Source organism: Thermobia domestica, chromosome 9, assembly GCF_964235325.1.
Source record: "Thermobia domestica chromosome 9, izTheDome1.hap1.1, whole genome shotgun sequence".
NCBI lineage: Eukaryota > Metazoa > Arthropoda > Insecta > Zygentoma > Lepismatidae > Thermobia > Thermobia domestica.
In genome coordinates this window covers 5257482-5275052 of record NC_137462.1, presented here as the reverse complement: position 1 = coordinate 5275052, position 17571 = coordinate 5257482, and the positions used below count along the sequence as shown (strand labels likewise).

General features: G+C 34.9%; 1 protein-coding gene across 3 annotated transcripts in view; it reads right to left on the bottom strand.

Moving 5' to 3' along the window:
• Positions 1–322: 322 nt before the first annotated feature.
• Positions 323–17571, bottom strand: part of Ttd14 (TRPL translocation defect 14) — a 171507-nt gene continuing 154258 nt past the window's right edge. For all 3 annotated transcript variants that reach the window (XM_081770493.1, XM_081770494.1, XM_081770497.1), the window contains 3 exons: positions 16016–16223; positions 11537–11718; positions 323–4887 (listed from right to left, as the gene is read on the bottom strand). In XM_081770493.1, coding sequence (XP_081626619.1) covers positions 4817–4887; positions 11537–11718; positions 16016–16223 — 461 coding nt within the window. In that variant the 3' untranslated portion in view covers positions 323–4816. The remainder of the gene's footprint in view (positions 4888–11536; positions 11719–16015; positions 16224–17571) is intronic.

The window sequence follows — 17571 nt, the reverse complement described above, 5'->3', positions numbered from 1 at the left end:
CATTTTCAAAACTTATTAAGTCCATGTGTCAAAATTTTGACTAAATTTTCTGAAGAAGAAAAAAGTCCTACTACTTTCTGGAAAAAACCCTGTACACAGCAAAATATAGTATTTTTTCTTTTTTTTTTTTTATTATTGGTAAGAAAATAGTACACTGGTTAAAATAAAGCAAATCATGCGAATATTGACATTTTACACCAGGACTCGAGGGCTTATCTATGCTATTACTTTTAACTATTCAAAGCGTGGTTTAGATTTTATTAGGGAAATCCACAGACTATAAACTTGTTCGGAATAGGTTTGTTTGAAATAAAAAAAGACATTTTCACTGAGATGATTGGCTTTCTTTCCATCATTATCATCATCGTCATATTGTAATGTACACATTAATAAGTACATGTAACATCGAGATCGACAAACTTCGTTTATTCACTGGTATTTACATATGGCTGTCTTTTTCTTCCGATTCATTCCGGATCTTAGCAACTAAATTCTCTATTATGCAGATGACAAAGTGTCTACAAACACCTAACACGGCTGCTTGTTATATACTATATAAATAGATAATACACATACAGTCAACATGAAATAAAAATCTGTGACAAAATCGCTATGGGTAAACAAGTAACAGGAGAAAGGCTCGTTCTATATTTAGAAAGTAGAAGATACAGAAATCAGTGTTAAAAACCTCGATATACCCTTTGGCACCTTCTACAGTATTCAAGTGTGCAGGTGCTATACACAAAAGAAAAACAGTGAAGCAAGAAGACGAGTTCGATTCTATTACATAACCACATGCACCGATTACATGTTTAAAACAGTAACTAAACTGTAATTCCTCAGGCCAAAGTATTCTTCTTTGCAAAACTAGTTATATTTTCTAAGTTTAAAGTATTTTACTAAGTAGCAAAGCTGAAGGGCGCCTTAGATTGCCCAATGTATTTAGAAAAACATGTTTTCGTATTTATGAGATTTTATTTGTTCTTTTACCAAAGTTTTTCTTCCATGTCTGGCCCAACTAACGAACGTGCTCAGGACAGCTTGTCTGTATGGATGGACTTTAGTTTGGTCTCTTTCTCAGCAACTTGGCTATATGAGACAGACCTAGACTCCCGCCGCGAATCGAACTTAGGTGTTTCGCACCAAAACAGTACGTATGCTAATCATACGGTCATGGGAGAGTGAGACTGGCTCGAAAGAAGCCTCTTAATTGTTTCAGGGGTGGCCCGGGGGGAAAATTTCCCCCGGGGTACACCTCAAGATCGTGTTCAACGTGGGTTACCAAGTATTCTCGCAGTACTACTTTAGCCCTCAGTGAATTGAAAGTCTCCTCCTTCTGAAAACCTCGCAGATTAGTTACGAAGAAGACTTTGCGCTTTGTTTAATAATGTAAGAGTTTTTTTTTTCTCACCTCAACCATAGGCTGGTGGGTAACATGGAAATTTTGAAACTTTTCTCTTTCTTGGGAGAGCTGTTTTAGACTTTATAAGACAAAGCTTGAAATCACACGTGAATGAGGTTTTCGAGGAAGAAAGGGGAACGATTGAAAACCGCCTACAAGGGAAACTATATTTAAAATATTTTAGCATGACTCTAGATTTACTACCAGAAATGAGTAGTGTTTAAAATTTATCAACAACTAATCTTTAACATTACAAAAATGATCTAAATGAGATTTTATACTTTTATTAATATTATTTTCACATGGTGATGAAAATACAACTATTACTAAAGACAGAATAACTTATTTCTGAGGTCGGCTAACGATTAACACCTCTAGTCTCTTAAAGTAAAACAATAACGTCTGATACTTTATATGCATAGCGAGTGAAATCCAATTTGCCACTATTGCAAAATCCAAAGGTGTCCACAAGGATACATACCATGCTAAATTCTTCCCTGAAATGTTTTTCCACCACTAAAAACATCCGTATTCGGCTTCACTCAATTGTTTACTACTTGGTTTCAATATTGCAAGTGATTTTTTTTTCTCTCTCACGACTCCACTTCCTTAAAACGTTATTGATAAAATTAACCGTGATTTCCCCATCCGCATCACTAAACCGACGTTCCCTATTTCTTAATCTCAACAGCTTTCTAATGTTCTATCAAGTCGTAAAGCAATCTATCACCGGAATTTGCTAACCACTAAAGTACCACAAAGATCATAAATTTGAATTTGAATACTTGATACTTTGTATCCATACTTACAAACTTTTAAAAGAACAACAAAAAGTAATTAAAGATACACATCATTGACTGCATTCGCTTTGCATATGGTGACTATCTTTTTCTAGACCAAAGATCTAAAACTGAAGAGTTTGGCTACGAGAAGTTTATGCAAGTAATCGAACAACTGTATGTATGTTTATATTATTATTATTATTTTACAGTAGCAATTTCACCACGGAAAAATTAATGAAAACCTATTTTTAATACCTTTCTCCTCTTAGTTGTTTACACACTGCTATGTCGTTCATAAGACATAAAAAAAGAAAAAAAATAAGAGATTCACTATCACTGCAAAATCATTAATAAAAACAATAGTAATCTAAAATACTTTTCGTGCATTCCATATCGTCAATTTCTTTTAAATTCTACTCACTTCTTTACATCAATTCAACAAGTAACATTTTTCCCCCCCTTTTCGTCAGTACTTACAATTACTTGACTAACACAATTGGGCAATCAAGATTTCTTAGTACATGTTTGTAACTAATATAATAATACTATTAATATCAAATGAACTTATGCCTTTAAAGGATCAATTTACAATGTTAATAACAGATGAAACTAAACTTTGTGGGCCTAAGCCTGCTCCAGCGCCATCTGCTAGCGAGCGGCTGAATTACGTCGAGTCTAGTGGTGACCACGTGGTCAACGTACTGCTAAACAGGCTTTCTAGAACTCTTGTTTTCACGTGATTCCCCAAATTTTACTCACGACGCTGGGTGGACGTCGAAGATTGGGAGGCAATGGTCGGGAATCGAACGCAGGACCACGCGGACGTGAATCCAACGCTCTGACCACAAGACTACAGTCTCCTCTATTTTTTTTAAATATTTTAATGAATTATTATACATGACATTAGCAACTTCTTTTTATTTATTACAAAAACTAATACTCTTTCTTTCTAAAGAGATTGATTCATTACAGAGTTTATTACCAACGTTTCCTTTTTTAATTTTATGATTTAAAATTAATTAAATATTTTTTAAAAAAAACTGCTACCATTAAAGCATTTGTTTTTAATTAATGGTTTAAAAAGGTATGGATTTCCATTTTCACAGTTATATTTGAACAAGAAAAAGAACACATTTTCGATAACAACAAAAACTAAGTGTTTTTAAGCACCACCAAGTTACCTTAATTGCCCCATTGTTTGAATAACTGGCTTTCTTGCGTCAATTACACATAATTTAATTTCACAACTTCAGAGCAATAAACAAGAAACGAGACAAGGTAATACTGATTTATAGCTTTGACTACCAAGTAAATACATTACTACATGCCATTCAAAATAATGACATTAATTTTTTTCTTTTAAAAAATCTACATTCTTACTGAACAACAAATCTAAGTTTCTTTGCAGCGTTTTTTTTTTTTAAACTACTTGTTTCATAAACGTAATTACAACTTAACAACTTTATTAACATTGCATATTTTTTTTTCTTTCTTTCAACTTCACTGTTCGTAACTGTGGCACAAGTTATCACATTCCATTGCAACAATAAAATAAAAATTTAGTTTTCACCTTCTATTTATTTATTTATTTATTTATTTTATTTATTTATTTATTCATTAAGAAAAAAAAGTTGCATATATAGAGGAACATCTAAAATCATCCCAAGTAAATTATATATTTTTCTTTAAATTGTATGTCAGATGTAAGAAACATGTAGAAAATATGGACAGGAGTTATCAGAAAATATAATTGTTTCAGGTACCACACACACTTTTTTTCTTAAATAGTGGAACCATTTTCTTTTCTGAGTTGTCATTTCTGTACAGAGGCTTTTTAATAGAAAAAAAAGCAAAAAACGATTGTTTTCATATAACGCTGAACAAGGCAACTTGACTCTTGATTATTTTTCAGCTTAATTTCTCAGAATCTAATATTTTCCATTGACCAACAACACTGTGAAGCTTCTTCCTCTGTAATAGGTTTCTTAAGATACAAAGAACGAAGCCACTCTATTAAATTTCGATAACAAATGAACATCATTCTGCAGAAAATAGTTACAGAATCACAATACAGCAATTTTAAATAAAAAAACAAAGAACATAAAATTAAAGCCGTTTCTGGTTTAAGAAAAACACTGTTTAGTTGCAGACTGACAAACTTCAAGAAGAAATAAAAAGCCACTTCATTCAAAGCACTTTTTACACAATACTTTTCTCTACATTATCGCCATGTCTGCAACTAAAGCATTGAAAAACAAAAAAGTATCTTTTTTTAGTCTTTGTTTTAAAGGATAAACAAATTAAAGAAAACTAAAGGCAGAATACTGGTAACACAAAGATTGAACACCACCTAAGTGTGCAATAAAGGTAAAATGTACATATATAATGCTGGTATACTTAAAAAAAAGTACATCAACGGTACTTACATCAATAATAATATGCAATAACTTATTCTGGTATTTAATTCTACGAGAAAACACTAAGTATTATTATGTACCCCACAAGTACTCAAGCAAAAAGTAATTCCATGCACATTTAGCAAATACTTTCTTCTTTTATACAAGTGCTGAAATTCAACTTTCAATCACACCACACATACACACAAACATACACACCATCACAGAGGAAACATTCACAATCCATTCAGTGATATCGCACCGTTCGACTGTACTACTTCCGCAGGCCCATCCTCTGTATCTGCATCTGAAATAAGGAAGTACAATTACATTAAATAATTGTAATATCTGTGAAATTACTCCCATTAATAACTTAGGAGTTAGACAATGAAATAGAAGCCCTTTTCCCTACAAATGGAGATGATTTCATTCAATACGATCTACAATTCCCTAACTTCGATCTAATCAACTGTAATAGTGTGTGTGTATATACCCATAGAGGACTCTGGCATGTAAAAATTGAGGGGGACGACTAGAACAAAGAATGCTTGCATATCTCAACTAAATTTCTGTCAAAATCATGAACTAAATGGGAAGCTACTTGAGTTAGCGGGTTAGAGTTTCTACCTCTACTAGTATAATTAATCATATTCTTCCATCACTGGACAGTACACATTAATTTAAGTACACATTAATTTAATCGTCTTCAAAGTTGGCGCCTTCGGAACAAACAAACAAACACTCACTCACTCTCCTACTTGTTCCACCGTTCCTGTAATTGCTGGAAACACGACGAAAGTCATTTTTTGTTATCTTCCGAAGTTCAGCTATTGCATTAGCTTTGATCTTTACTATTTGGTCTAGGAATTAATTCGTGCGGTTGGTACGCACACATTGAAGCTATAGTACAAACACAAAATACATAAATACCTTAAGAAAAATATTGTCCATCGCTAGCCACCACTTTCGCCCACCTGTCAGGCAATGTACGGATTCCGTGGCGAAAGAAGTCCTCATCCTTGGAAGCGATCCAGTCAGAGACCCATGTTTCGATATCTTCTGAAGAAGTAAACCTCTGTCCAATCAAATCGTTGTTCATGCAATCGAACAAGTAGTAGTCCGAAGGAGCAACGTCTGGTGAATACGGCGGGTGGGGTAAAACTTCCCATCCGACATTTTCTAAATAGGTTTTGACCGGTTTTGCGACATGTGGGCGAGCGTTATCATGTTGAACAATAAGTTTATCATGTCTGTTCTCCCATTCTGGTCGTGTTCTGGCCAGAGCTTGCTTCAAACGCATTAATTGTCGTCGATAACGTTCTCCATTCATAGTTTCACCCGGTTGCAGCAGCTCATAGTACACCACACCTTTCATATCCCACCATATGCACAGCATAACCTTTGCACAGTGAATATCTCGTTTTGGTTGTGATGGACCTGGTTCACCTGGTTTCACCCAGGCCTTTTTTCGTTTAGGGTTCTCGTAATGGATCCACTTCTCATCACCCGTAATAATTCGATGCAGAAACCCCTTTCTGCTCTGTCGTTGAAGCAGCAATTCGCAAATGGTTTTTCGTCTTTCAACGTCTCTGTCTTTCAATTCATGTGGAACCCAATGTGACATCTTTTGAATCATTCCCATGGCTTTCAAGCGTTTGGAGACTGTTGTTTGATCAACGCCTAATGCTGCTGCAAGTTGTTCCTGCGTTTGACACGAATCCTGCTCGAGCAATGCTGTCAATTCTTCGTCTTGAAATTTTTTTGGCTGTCCAGCTCGCTCTTGGTCTGCCAAGCCGAAATCACCACTTCTAAACCGTGCAAACCACTTCTGACACGTTCGCTCAGCTAGAGCATGGTCACCATACACTTCCACCAAAATACGATGACTTTCAGTCGCACTTTTCTGCATGTTAAAGTAATGCAGCAGGACACCCCACAAAAACACTTTATCAGGCACAAATTGCGCCATGTTCACTTAACTACAAACTGGTGTTGTTGACGCTTTAATCCACTGCCCTATACTACGAACGATACGCGATGACAGGGGTTTGCAACACATGTGTGGATACACGGAACTGTGGGACGCTCCGTTCGTTGCGCCATCTCTTGTCCACCCGCACGAATTAATTCCTAGACCAAATACTTTGGCGAAACGGAAAAGACTCATTTTTAGCTTTGGAAAGAGCCAAACATCCGATGATGTTCAACTACTTTTAAGGCTATCAAACTATCTGAATCAGATTTTCCCCAATTTGCAAATGAACGTGATGTTCGCGCGTTGATCGATTTGTGAAACTGCACATGCACCGACTGATCACCACACACTCCCCGTTCAGCTATATTACTTGTACACTACCTATTATGACCTATCCCCATTTGTCAACTTCATAATTAGGGAGCCTAAGGATTGTAATGTACAAGATTCATTGTGACTGCTCCTCGTAGTTATTACAACTAACTATAGTACGTTATAAAAGAAAGGGGAAAAAATTAGCAACATTATACGAAGTATTCACAACCAGATACTTACCTTACTAGTTAAGAGCTCTTAACCTATTAATGTATGGATAGATACACTTTTTTCTTTCTTTTTGTGTAGAAATCATCTGATGGTATCTTTCTGTACTAATCTTCATTATGTCTATCAACCGATAAGTGCTTTACATTTCTAGATGTACAGTGCTGCCAGATCCAACACTATTGCCAATTAACTACTGCACCCATAAATTGTGAATTTTGTAATTTTTATACAACGCAAATTGTAAGAAAGCATTTTATCGTCCTAAAATTTATTTTTGTTAATGTAATTAGTAATAATAGCATCCCAGTCACCTTGAATATATCCCTTATCCTTGGCAACACTGTACATTTAGAAATTTGAAGTGCTCATCAATTGTGGGTATAATGAAAATAGCATCAAATAACTCATACAAATAATAATAATAATAATAATAATAATAATAATAATTATTATTATTATTATTATTATTATTATTAATTATTATTATTATTATTATTATTATTATTATTATTATTATTATTATTATTATTATTATTATTATTATTATTATTATTATTATTATTATTATTATTTCTTGTACTCGTACATTAAAGGTTGCAAGCTGAATACTTTATAATGACGTTTTTTTCTTTTACAACGTACAACTGTTAGTGGCAACACTATGTAAAGACCTATTAAACAAAATAATTTAATCCCTCTCTCCTGACGAAAATACCCGCTAGAGCAATTGAAAATACTGGCTGAAAAACACGCACTGAAGGAACATTACAGGTGAGTCATTATACATATATATCAAGACTATTCATATTTGGGTATCCTTTTTCTTTCCTCTTTCTCATTACTTCCATAACTGTTCTTTCCAAAAACTTTTGCAACAATTACTCCATCTTTTACATTCCACTCAGTAATTTTCTCTATACATTTGGAAGACTACCTGTCGTTCGTTATAGAACTTCCGTAACGTTAATGTTTCTGCTAGGTATAGTGCAATATTCTACACGTAATACTTAGCATATCGATTTCGTTAAGGATGAATGCAACTGTCTGGATTAAAATTTTTAATTTCTCGAAGTAAGCATTTTTTTCAGTAAGTATATGAGTTCCTCTTTGTGACCTCTAAATTTTATGACTGAATGCGTCTAACATTGAGTAGGAAAATCTTTGAAAATGCCAGATTTCTAAATATATATTTTCAGTTTGCTTAAGATCAGTTCTTGCTTCTTTCATTGGAAATGGTGCATTCAGCGCTTTTAGATGCATGATTAACAGAAGAACAAATGATGAGAAGTGAAGAAAGAAAGAAAGTAGTCATATACAGAAAGGATAGGTAGTATATACTGTATATGAAGTGTCTCGTTAAAAGAAAAGAAATGAATGAGTTTTATGCCCCACGAAAAGCAGACGGTGATGATGAGAAATGAATGAAATGGTGGAATGAAGAAAGTGGGAAGAAACGGGGGAACCCCGAGAAAACTCAAGCACATGGTGTTTGTCAATCACAAAGTTCACTTGGCACGAGCTGAGTCGTTAAAATAGAAGGATGAAAAACTACTTGGGGAAACTGGAGGGAAGGAGATCTACGTTTTACAGGTATATTATGGAAAAGCCATATTAACAAATTTGAAGTATCTTGAAGAAATGTATAGCATTGTGTGCGCAACCTGTTTTCATATCTGATGTCCGAACGGATGGAACTTAGTGTGACAAAATTTCAGGGGAAACAGTGGAATATAAACATTCCTACCAGAGGCATAATAAATGAAATCAGATCTACTTTCAGAGTTCTTGATGATCCACACTCTCCTCAAGATATGTCTTCATGCCAAGCTTTAACTTGTAGCGATCAAATTGTCTCTGATGTATGCTTCTGGCGAAAAGAAAAGCAAAGCAAGACCGGTATGTAAGCAGTCCTGGCATCACTAATGACAAACACTCATCACTAAACAGTGTTAAACCATTTGGAAAAAGCTAGCTACAAAAAGGAAGTTCTACGTTTGGGTGCCAAATGATCAGATTCGAGAATATTTACTTGATCGAATTTCTGTCTATGAATCTCTATGAAATGTAACGAATTCGAGTCATTTCTGAATCGGTTGATCACGAGTGATGAAAAGTGGATAACATACGACAGGAATGTGTGAGAAAGATCGTCCTTGAAGCAAGAAGCTCCACCGTCTGTCAAAGCTCACACTAACGCCCAGGAAGGTTCTACTGTGCGTATAATGGCACTGAAAGGGCACAGTGTACAGTGAGTTGGCGCTCGAGACTTAGCGCGAGTCTCACCAGAAATTCAAAAGAAATGACCCGAATTGGGCTCCACATGGGGTGTCTTATACCACTCCGAAAAGTTAGACCGCATACATTTTTAACCACCCGTTAGAAATTAAGAGAACTTTGCTGGGAGGTTTCAATGCATCCACGATCATCAGACTATCATTTGTTTCGATCTCTGCGGAACTCCATGAATGATGGTAAGTTAGTTTGAAAAGAGCCCTATGAAAACTACGTGTGATATTTTTTGACCAGAAACCGTAAATTTTCAAGGATTTCGAAAATGTGGGGAAAAAGCAAAGTGAAAACCCTGAAGCTTATACTTCTGTAACAAATTAATAAAATAGTTTAAAAGGCAATCATTCTACTTTTCATTTCAGAAACCATTTTTAAACGCATTTTCTACACAGTATTAAGAAATTCTCAAAAACTAGTTTCTTGCAACCTTCTCTCCTAGTAAACCTGTACTTTGCGAATTCCTTTCTATTAACTTCTACAAGAGTTATTGAAACAACTGAAATAATAATAATTGATGGAATGAGCAGGATAAGTAACGAAGTTTCAATTACGAGAAAGTACAATAATTTTCAACAGGCTTTTGATATAATACTTATTAACTATCTATTAAAATGCTACAGCAGCAATGAAAACGCCTAAACTCCAACCTCTAACTTTGTTCAAAGTCTTTGTATTTTAATAAGCCTTCTCCAAAGTCAATGCAAATGAATTGTGTTGCCATCTTTGGAGTTCTTTTAAACTATATGTTTGTGGCCAATCCTTTCGACAATGAGATCTCGGAAACTACAGGCTCTAGAAAGATGACGTTTTCACCGATCGAATGCAGATTTTGCATAGATTGTCCAGTTCTAATTTAATATTTAAAAAACATGGCCATTATTTCTTTATTACATTTTTAAAGGTACACTGGAAGTGTTGAAAAAAAAAAAAAAACCTAAAGCACCATATCCTGTGCGTTATACATTCCAACATCACACTATTACATATAGGGGTTGCATACGTCTAAGGCGTTTGTTTCATGGCTAAATAATAATGAAAAGGAAGGATAACCATTTCTCCAGTCTAAGATGAATCTTTATTTTTCGAGTGTTTTGCCCAATGAACAACATATATCACCGACGTTATAATTGTGTGTGTAATGTATTTGCTTATTACATACTGCATGCAAGAAGAAAGAAAACACTAACCATACATGAATTAGAAACTCTAACCGGAAGTAGGCTCAAATCTTGCAAACAGTGAGAGATATTGAGGAAAAAATCTCCCCTTTATGATACCCCTTGCCGATTTTTTTTTATATCAAGACTTCTTTCACGTGTAAAAAGACAGGTACAGATATTGTGAGGAATGACAAGGAGATTCATGCTCATATGTGAATGATGCGCTGTGTAGAGAGCGCAGGTTTAGCTAGTACTATTGGTAAGCGAAACTTACGGATGAGATGAATAAAAGCTACATAAAATATCACGTGCTCCATGGAAATGAATGAAAACATGTTCCCACAGGTCTCCCACACGTGCACAGCGTTTCATAGCGTGACTGCAGCGCCGAATGGGTCTGCTTCCCCAATACGAAGCAGTTGAATGAAAAGGACGAGGCAGTGTGTGTGTGAATCAAAGCTGTTACGGTGAATGACATTGAGCATATCTGGGATGCTGTGTGAAAATGTTGCAATACGCCTAGATGCATTTCAAGGACCATCCAACAGACTAACAGAACCGGTGGAGTAATGGCGCTCCATAACGTCCATACACAACTCACTACGAACCTCATGAAGAGCATGGAAGCACGCTGCACAGCATGCATCGCTGTACGCGATCACATACCATCTTTTAAGGGCCATTTCACTCCTCCTGTAATGTCAGGGGTGCATCATGAATCACACTGCCCTTGTATAGATATTATATTTCCGTTCTTCGAATCATGTCACTCTTTCTGTTGATTCTTGTAATATACTGTAGCACTACTTCTTAGGTATAATTTACGTTTTACAAATCTATGCCACTTAGGAGTGGCACAGCATGTAAAATTTACTGTCGTCCAAGTTTTGTATACCATTGCATCTTGCAATAAGACCTGCAGCAATTTTTACAGATCTTCGAAAATAAACTGTATCGAACTTGAAATTATTTGAAAATTTCCGTACCTGGTAGCGCATAGCAAAACTTTTTGCTTGTTTTCCAATCTTCTCTCAAGGACAAATTATACATAGAATACGCAGGGTCTCCAGTCACATCTTGTACTATAGTGAGGAATTTGGGCAACTTTTCTTTGATGTTTTTGTCGTTTTCTGCAGAATATGTCTCCAGCAATATAAGTCCTACACACCTGTAACAGACGACCGAAAATTAATTTTTGTTTATCTATCGGATCTCTGTAAATAAACTATTTCACAATACCAAGTTTAAAGAAACAAACCTTTATGTATTTTCTTTATTTTGTTGGATGCTTATTTTGGCTCTTTGTTTAACGCTGGAACCTTTATTAGCTTCTATTTATTTGTAGCTTAAAAAGTGACTTATCTACATATTTTGTTGTTCCGTACGTAACTTATTAATCAAGTGAATGAATAAATAAATATTGTAGGAGTTAAAGTGAGTCAAAGAAAATATTGGAAATCTTTCAAGATATGAAGAGAACAAAATATGTGGGTAAAATCCATTTTTTTTTTTTTTTTTTTAACTACAAGGGAAAAGAGAATCTGACGGAGATTCCAGTAATAAACAAAGAGGCTAAATAATCATCTAAAAAAATTAAGAAAACACGCAAAGGTATTATTAATACATTCCTTTATTATACAATATTTCACAACACGCTTGCACCTATTTCAGCTTACCAAGAAAAAGTACATGTACAGCGGGGGACACTTCTAAATGGTACAGCCATATGGAGATTTACGGCTAAGGTGTACCATTTAGAAGTGTCCCCCGCTGTACAAATATAAGTTTTATTTTTTGTCTTTAATTTCATAACCGTTTTTAAAATAAAGAATTCTCTAAATTATATAAACAGAAATACTTAAATTGTGTATTTGACATTACCAAGTAATTTAAGACTATAAATACACAATACTTTTGCCAACGAGTTAAGTAATCTATGCTAATTATAGAAATAACGCGTGGAGTAGATATGCATACTTTGATTCAACTCAATGCAATCTCCATGAAGTTTTACAGAAACTGATTACTAATCGTGTTGTACATGTAGAAGTAAGTCAAAAATCGTCTATCTTCTCTAATCTCAATTTCACCCCCCCCCCAAAAAAAAAAAATCAAAACAAAACAAGCTGTTACAAAGTTTTTATATTATATTATATATCGGCTGTTCTAAAAATGTCGACGGACAACAGCGCAATATTCTACAGGTCACAATAAAATGAAAATGTTATATGATTTTACACCATCCAGGGCTTCCTTCAGCCACTGTTGGGAAACAAAATTTCATTATGTGGCAACGTCGCATATTAACTTTGAGGCATTAGCATTGCTCTACGATTCCATTAAGCAATCACATCGATTGCTACAGTAATAAGTGGTGCTATTGTCAATAACTACCACCTGGAAAGAATTGATATAACTATTTGATGGATTGGTAGATCTACTCTATGGTTCTTTACCTGCGACGTTGCCATTTACGTGTCCAGACGAGAACCCGAAAGGTATACAAATATATGTATTTTTTGCTTTGTTTGGACTTTTAGAACAGTGCTCTGGAGTCCGTGGGCGTCATTTTTAGAACACTACAATTTTATATATATATATATATATATATATATATATATATATATATATATATATATATATATATATATAAATAAATAAAGATCAAACAAAAAGGAATATTCCGAAGCTTCAAAGATATTGTATCCAAACCGAATAACGTCTACGAAAGTTATCCTTTTTAGACAGTTTTTGTTTCAGCTCCACAGAGTAGGCTACTAAGATTTGAGTAAAGAAGGACAAGGTTAATGGTAAATTTTACGGAAGTTATCGTTAAACAGAAAGATACTATAAAAATAAGAGTAATATAGACGTATTAATAAATTTTATTCTAATGTTAAAAAGGACATTCAGGTAACCAATGTTATTTTGTATTGTTTTTGGAAATGGGAATTTCTCAAAATCAGAATATATTTCGTTAATTAGGTGATGTATGTCTAAATGGCACAAAATGAATTTAAATGTGTTGATAGTTAATTAGGTCTCAGGCAAAAGCCTGAACATTTGTATCATTAGAAAAAAGGAAAACAAAGTAATTCTACAGAACTTCAAAATTCAAACTAATGTAAATTGTTCAATATAAAAAGGTAGGCATAATACTAAAAAGGACATTCAAATCCTGACTCGAAAAAAACGAGAGCATGGGTGGACATCGAAAAACTGGTGGTGTCGCAAGACAATCTTTCTTGATGTAAGTTGTATTTTTCCTTTTTGTACACTAAAACTTTAGAGTTCAAAGCTTAACGTTTGGTCTCCTGCGTAATCGCAGAAAGTTATCTTTTATACTAGCTTTTCACTCTGATATTTGTCTCATGAACTAAATTCTATAATTATATGTAAATAAAGCTTTGTATTTTGTGGAAAAGAAAACTCTTGCCTTTGGCTTTAATTTTACCTTACATCTAATTCAATTAAGGACGGGCAGACATACTTCTCTTTCCAACATTTGACTCCCTTAATTCAAATTTTAAACCCTATCAATCCCATCATTTAAATAATATACATACAAAATACATGTTTGAGTCTAACGTCAGAATCTTGCTTCAACTACATGGAAGAAACATTGTTTTCGAACCATTAAGATATTTTGGTGATTTTTGAATTTTGATGATATATTAGGCAGAGAAGATGATGTTCCAGGAAATACGAATATATATCATTCACATCCGTGAATTCCCATGTTTTCAGCACGAAATATGGCATGAGCTTTCTTGATGCAGAGTAGACGAGCATTACACCCACTTGCATAAATTTACGACATTTCAACATAAAGGGATTGGGGAATTTCACTAGTATCACGTATATACAACTACGAGATTTCAGTATACAGGAAACAAATATCTCACCCTCCTTTGGTGCACGTAGTTCCTGGTTCGATTCACGGTAGGAGACCATTAGAAAATTTAAAAGACATTACGGTGGTTCCAATTTCATATTAAGAAAATGAAATGAAATGAAATCTAAGTTTTACGTCCCACGATTACGCCAGTTAGGGCGATTATGAGAAATGAATGAAATGGTGGAATGAAGAAAGTGGGAGGAAACGGGAGAACCCCGAGAAAACCCACGAGCACGGTGTTTGTTCACCACAATGTTCACACGGCGCGAGCTGGGATCGAACCAGGGGCCCCAAGCACCGGAGGTGAACGCTCTACCACTGAGCCACCGCGCCCCCCAAGTTCATATTAAGATGTTGGCCCACGTCGCATTGTGCTGAAAAGAAGACTATCCTCCAATATCTCGAAATTTGGAAATTCCACCTCGACGAAATGGGAGTTCAATATAGCAGACGCATTAACTTTGCTGAATACAAGGTTATTTTTCACTATTGTTTTTCTACTCTCAAACTTATTCAAGTTTTTTCAGGTGCCAGATTGAATACACTGGTAGAGAATCTTGTCCACAGGCGCGTCGTTCATTTTCTTTCAACCTCCTTCTAATGACTTGCACCAATCATACATACTAGGAACTAAACCTCAACTGCAAACTTTTTTAAGTTTTCCATAAATCCAAGGTGGATTGACACCTCCATTTGATTCGCAGTGTAATGTTACTCTGTAGCTCGTGCTCTGACATCACGGTTGCAACTGACAACGGAAAGAAGCTAGCACTACTAACCACTTTAAAATACAAGCTTTTGTCCAATCTTTATAACATTATAAATATTTTGTTCCGTATTTGAATGCCCATGTACAGTGTCGGCCCTGAGCAATTTGCCGCCCTGTGTAATGGCATCATTTGCCGCCTCCCTCTCCCCAGAAAGAAGAAATTTTAAAAGCCACGATTCCAAGTATGCTATCCTATCATGAACAATGAAAGGGGGAGGAATCACACACACTCAGAAAGGCCTAAACACTACAGATACAATCTCGTTTTTTTTTTTCTTTCTTTAAATAATAATCAACTATGTTAGTGAAAGATAAGGCAAACAACTGCAGAGGAAAGGTAGTAATCCTTTTTATAGAATTCAATATCGAGCTTCAATCTCAATATATCAGTTTGCAATTCCAGTGCAACTAGCTCTTTTATCTTTATTTCTTAATTTTCCTTCTACATCTGTTTAAAAAAAAATAAAAAATTGTTTACACCTTCAATGATAAGGAACTTGTCTTCATCATAAACTAGTTTTCATATCAGAACTAAATGGAACAGGTGTTCAAGAATTGGAGTTCTTGTATTTGACAACAATCAAATAATTTACGCTGGGATTTATTTGACCATTTGCTTTAGCATCATCCATGTGACCTTAAATTAATGCGACCTAATCCTAATTTATGAATGAAATATTCGAACAGAAGGTCAGCTTAGCAAATTTAACTACCATCATCATGAAGTCTGTTTCCAACAAGAAATATTTGGTTTAATTGCCATAAAACCTGAAATGACACTGTTTAACGTATACATACCTAGGGTGGCATGGTTCTTTGTACACGTCAAGTTGAAAATACTGATTGTTTACTAGAAAACATCGTCTTTTCTTGAAAATTGTGAAATGACAATCGTCACGCTGAGCAAGCATATTGATATAGTCTCGGTGTGTTATCTGGGTTTTCACTTCCACTACTTGGCCACGTAGTTTGGGCTTTCGGATGGTGTGTGTATAGCTCCAGTGACCTACAAAATATAGGATACATGTTAGAAATATAGTACTCCTGATGATATTCACGTAAACAGCTTAGGAAATAGAACTAATTATAGATTAATACAAAATTAACTTAGTTTGTAGATCAACATTGAAAGATTTAGATCTAAAATAACCAGTTATCGGTTGCTGCTGCTTCGAGCTTTGGAGGTACTTATACTTAACTAAAAATAAAATCTCACGAAAACAAACACTCACTTTTACTAATCTGGATTACTGTTTCTGCAAAATATATTATACGTGGGTGATTCAGAAATAATGCCTCCAAGCACATTACTTGGCCAATAATACTGCAAACATTCTGAACTGTTTCTCAATAATGCACTGGCTATAGAATATCGCTTGTTTCACCTTGCTATCTTTTCTCGTTCCAGAGTAATGGGGCAATTCAAGGCATCCAGTGGCGACGTCTGATTGAAAAAGCGGGCTGTCATTGAATTTCTGATTGCGGAAGGCTGTGCGCTCAGGAACATCTATCGCCGACGACGAGTCATGGATATACCATTAGACGGAGAAACGAAGCGTCAGACGATGGACTACTGCCACACGACCTCTCCTTTGCAAGAAGGAAAAAAAAAAAGTCCCATTTGCTTGCAAAGTGTTATTGACATTCTGCCTCATCCTGCCTATAGTCCAGATCTTGCGGCTTACGACTTTTGGCTCTTCTCTAAACTTAAAGATCACCTTAAGGGCCAACGCTATAGTTGTGACGCGGAGGTGGAAGCAGCAATTCGAAAATTGTGTCGCCAGCAGCCATCACAATTCTTCGCCGACGGCATGAAAATCTTGTTTCACGTTAGCGCAAGTGTGTTGCCTGTAATGAGGACTATGTTGAAAAATGATGCCACCATTTGTGGCTGACATTGCAAGCTTTTTACTGGTACCTGTATTGGTGCTATCTGTCAAACACAAAGGTATCACCTTGGAGGCATTACTTTCTGAATCACCCTCGTATCTCTCACACATTATTATATATATATATATATATATATATATATATATATATATATATATATATATATATATATATATATATATATATATATATATATACCATTCCCTTTATTAGACAAAGAAAGCAATAATATTACTAATCTGTTAGTTTTGGCAATATAAGTAGTTGCTTTAGTCATATTTTATTTAAGAAATAACGAGGTTACTTTGCATATCACTTGACACATAGACACATACGATATTTTATAAAAGGTTCCTGACAGTATATTGTGTTTTATGTATTGTATATAATCTTACACATTGAAAATATTGAGGGGGGAAAGAAATTAAATCTTGGAGTATAACGTCCCACGATTATATTCTGCA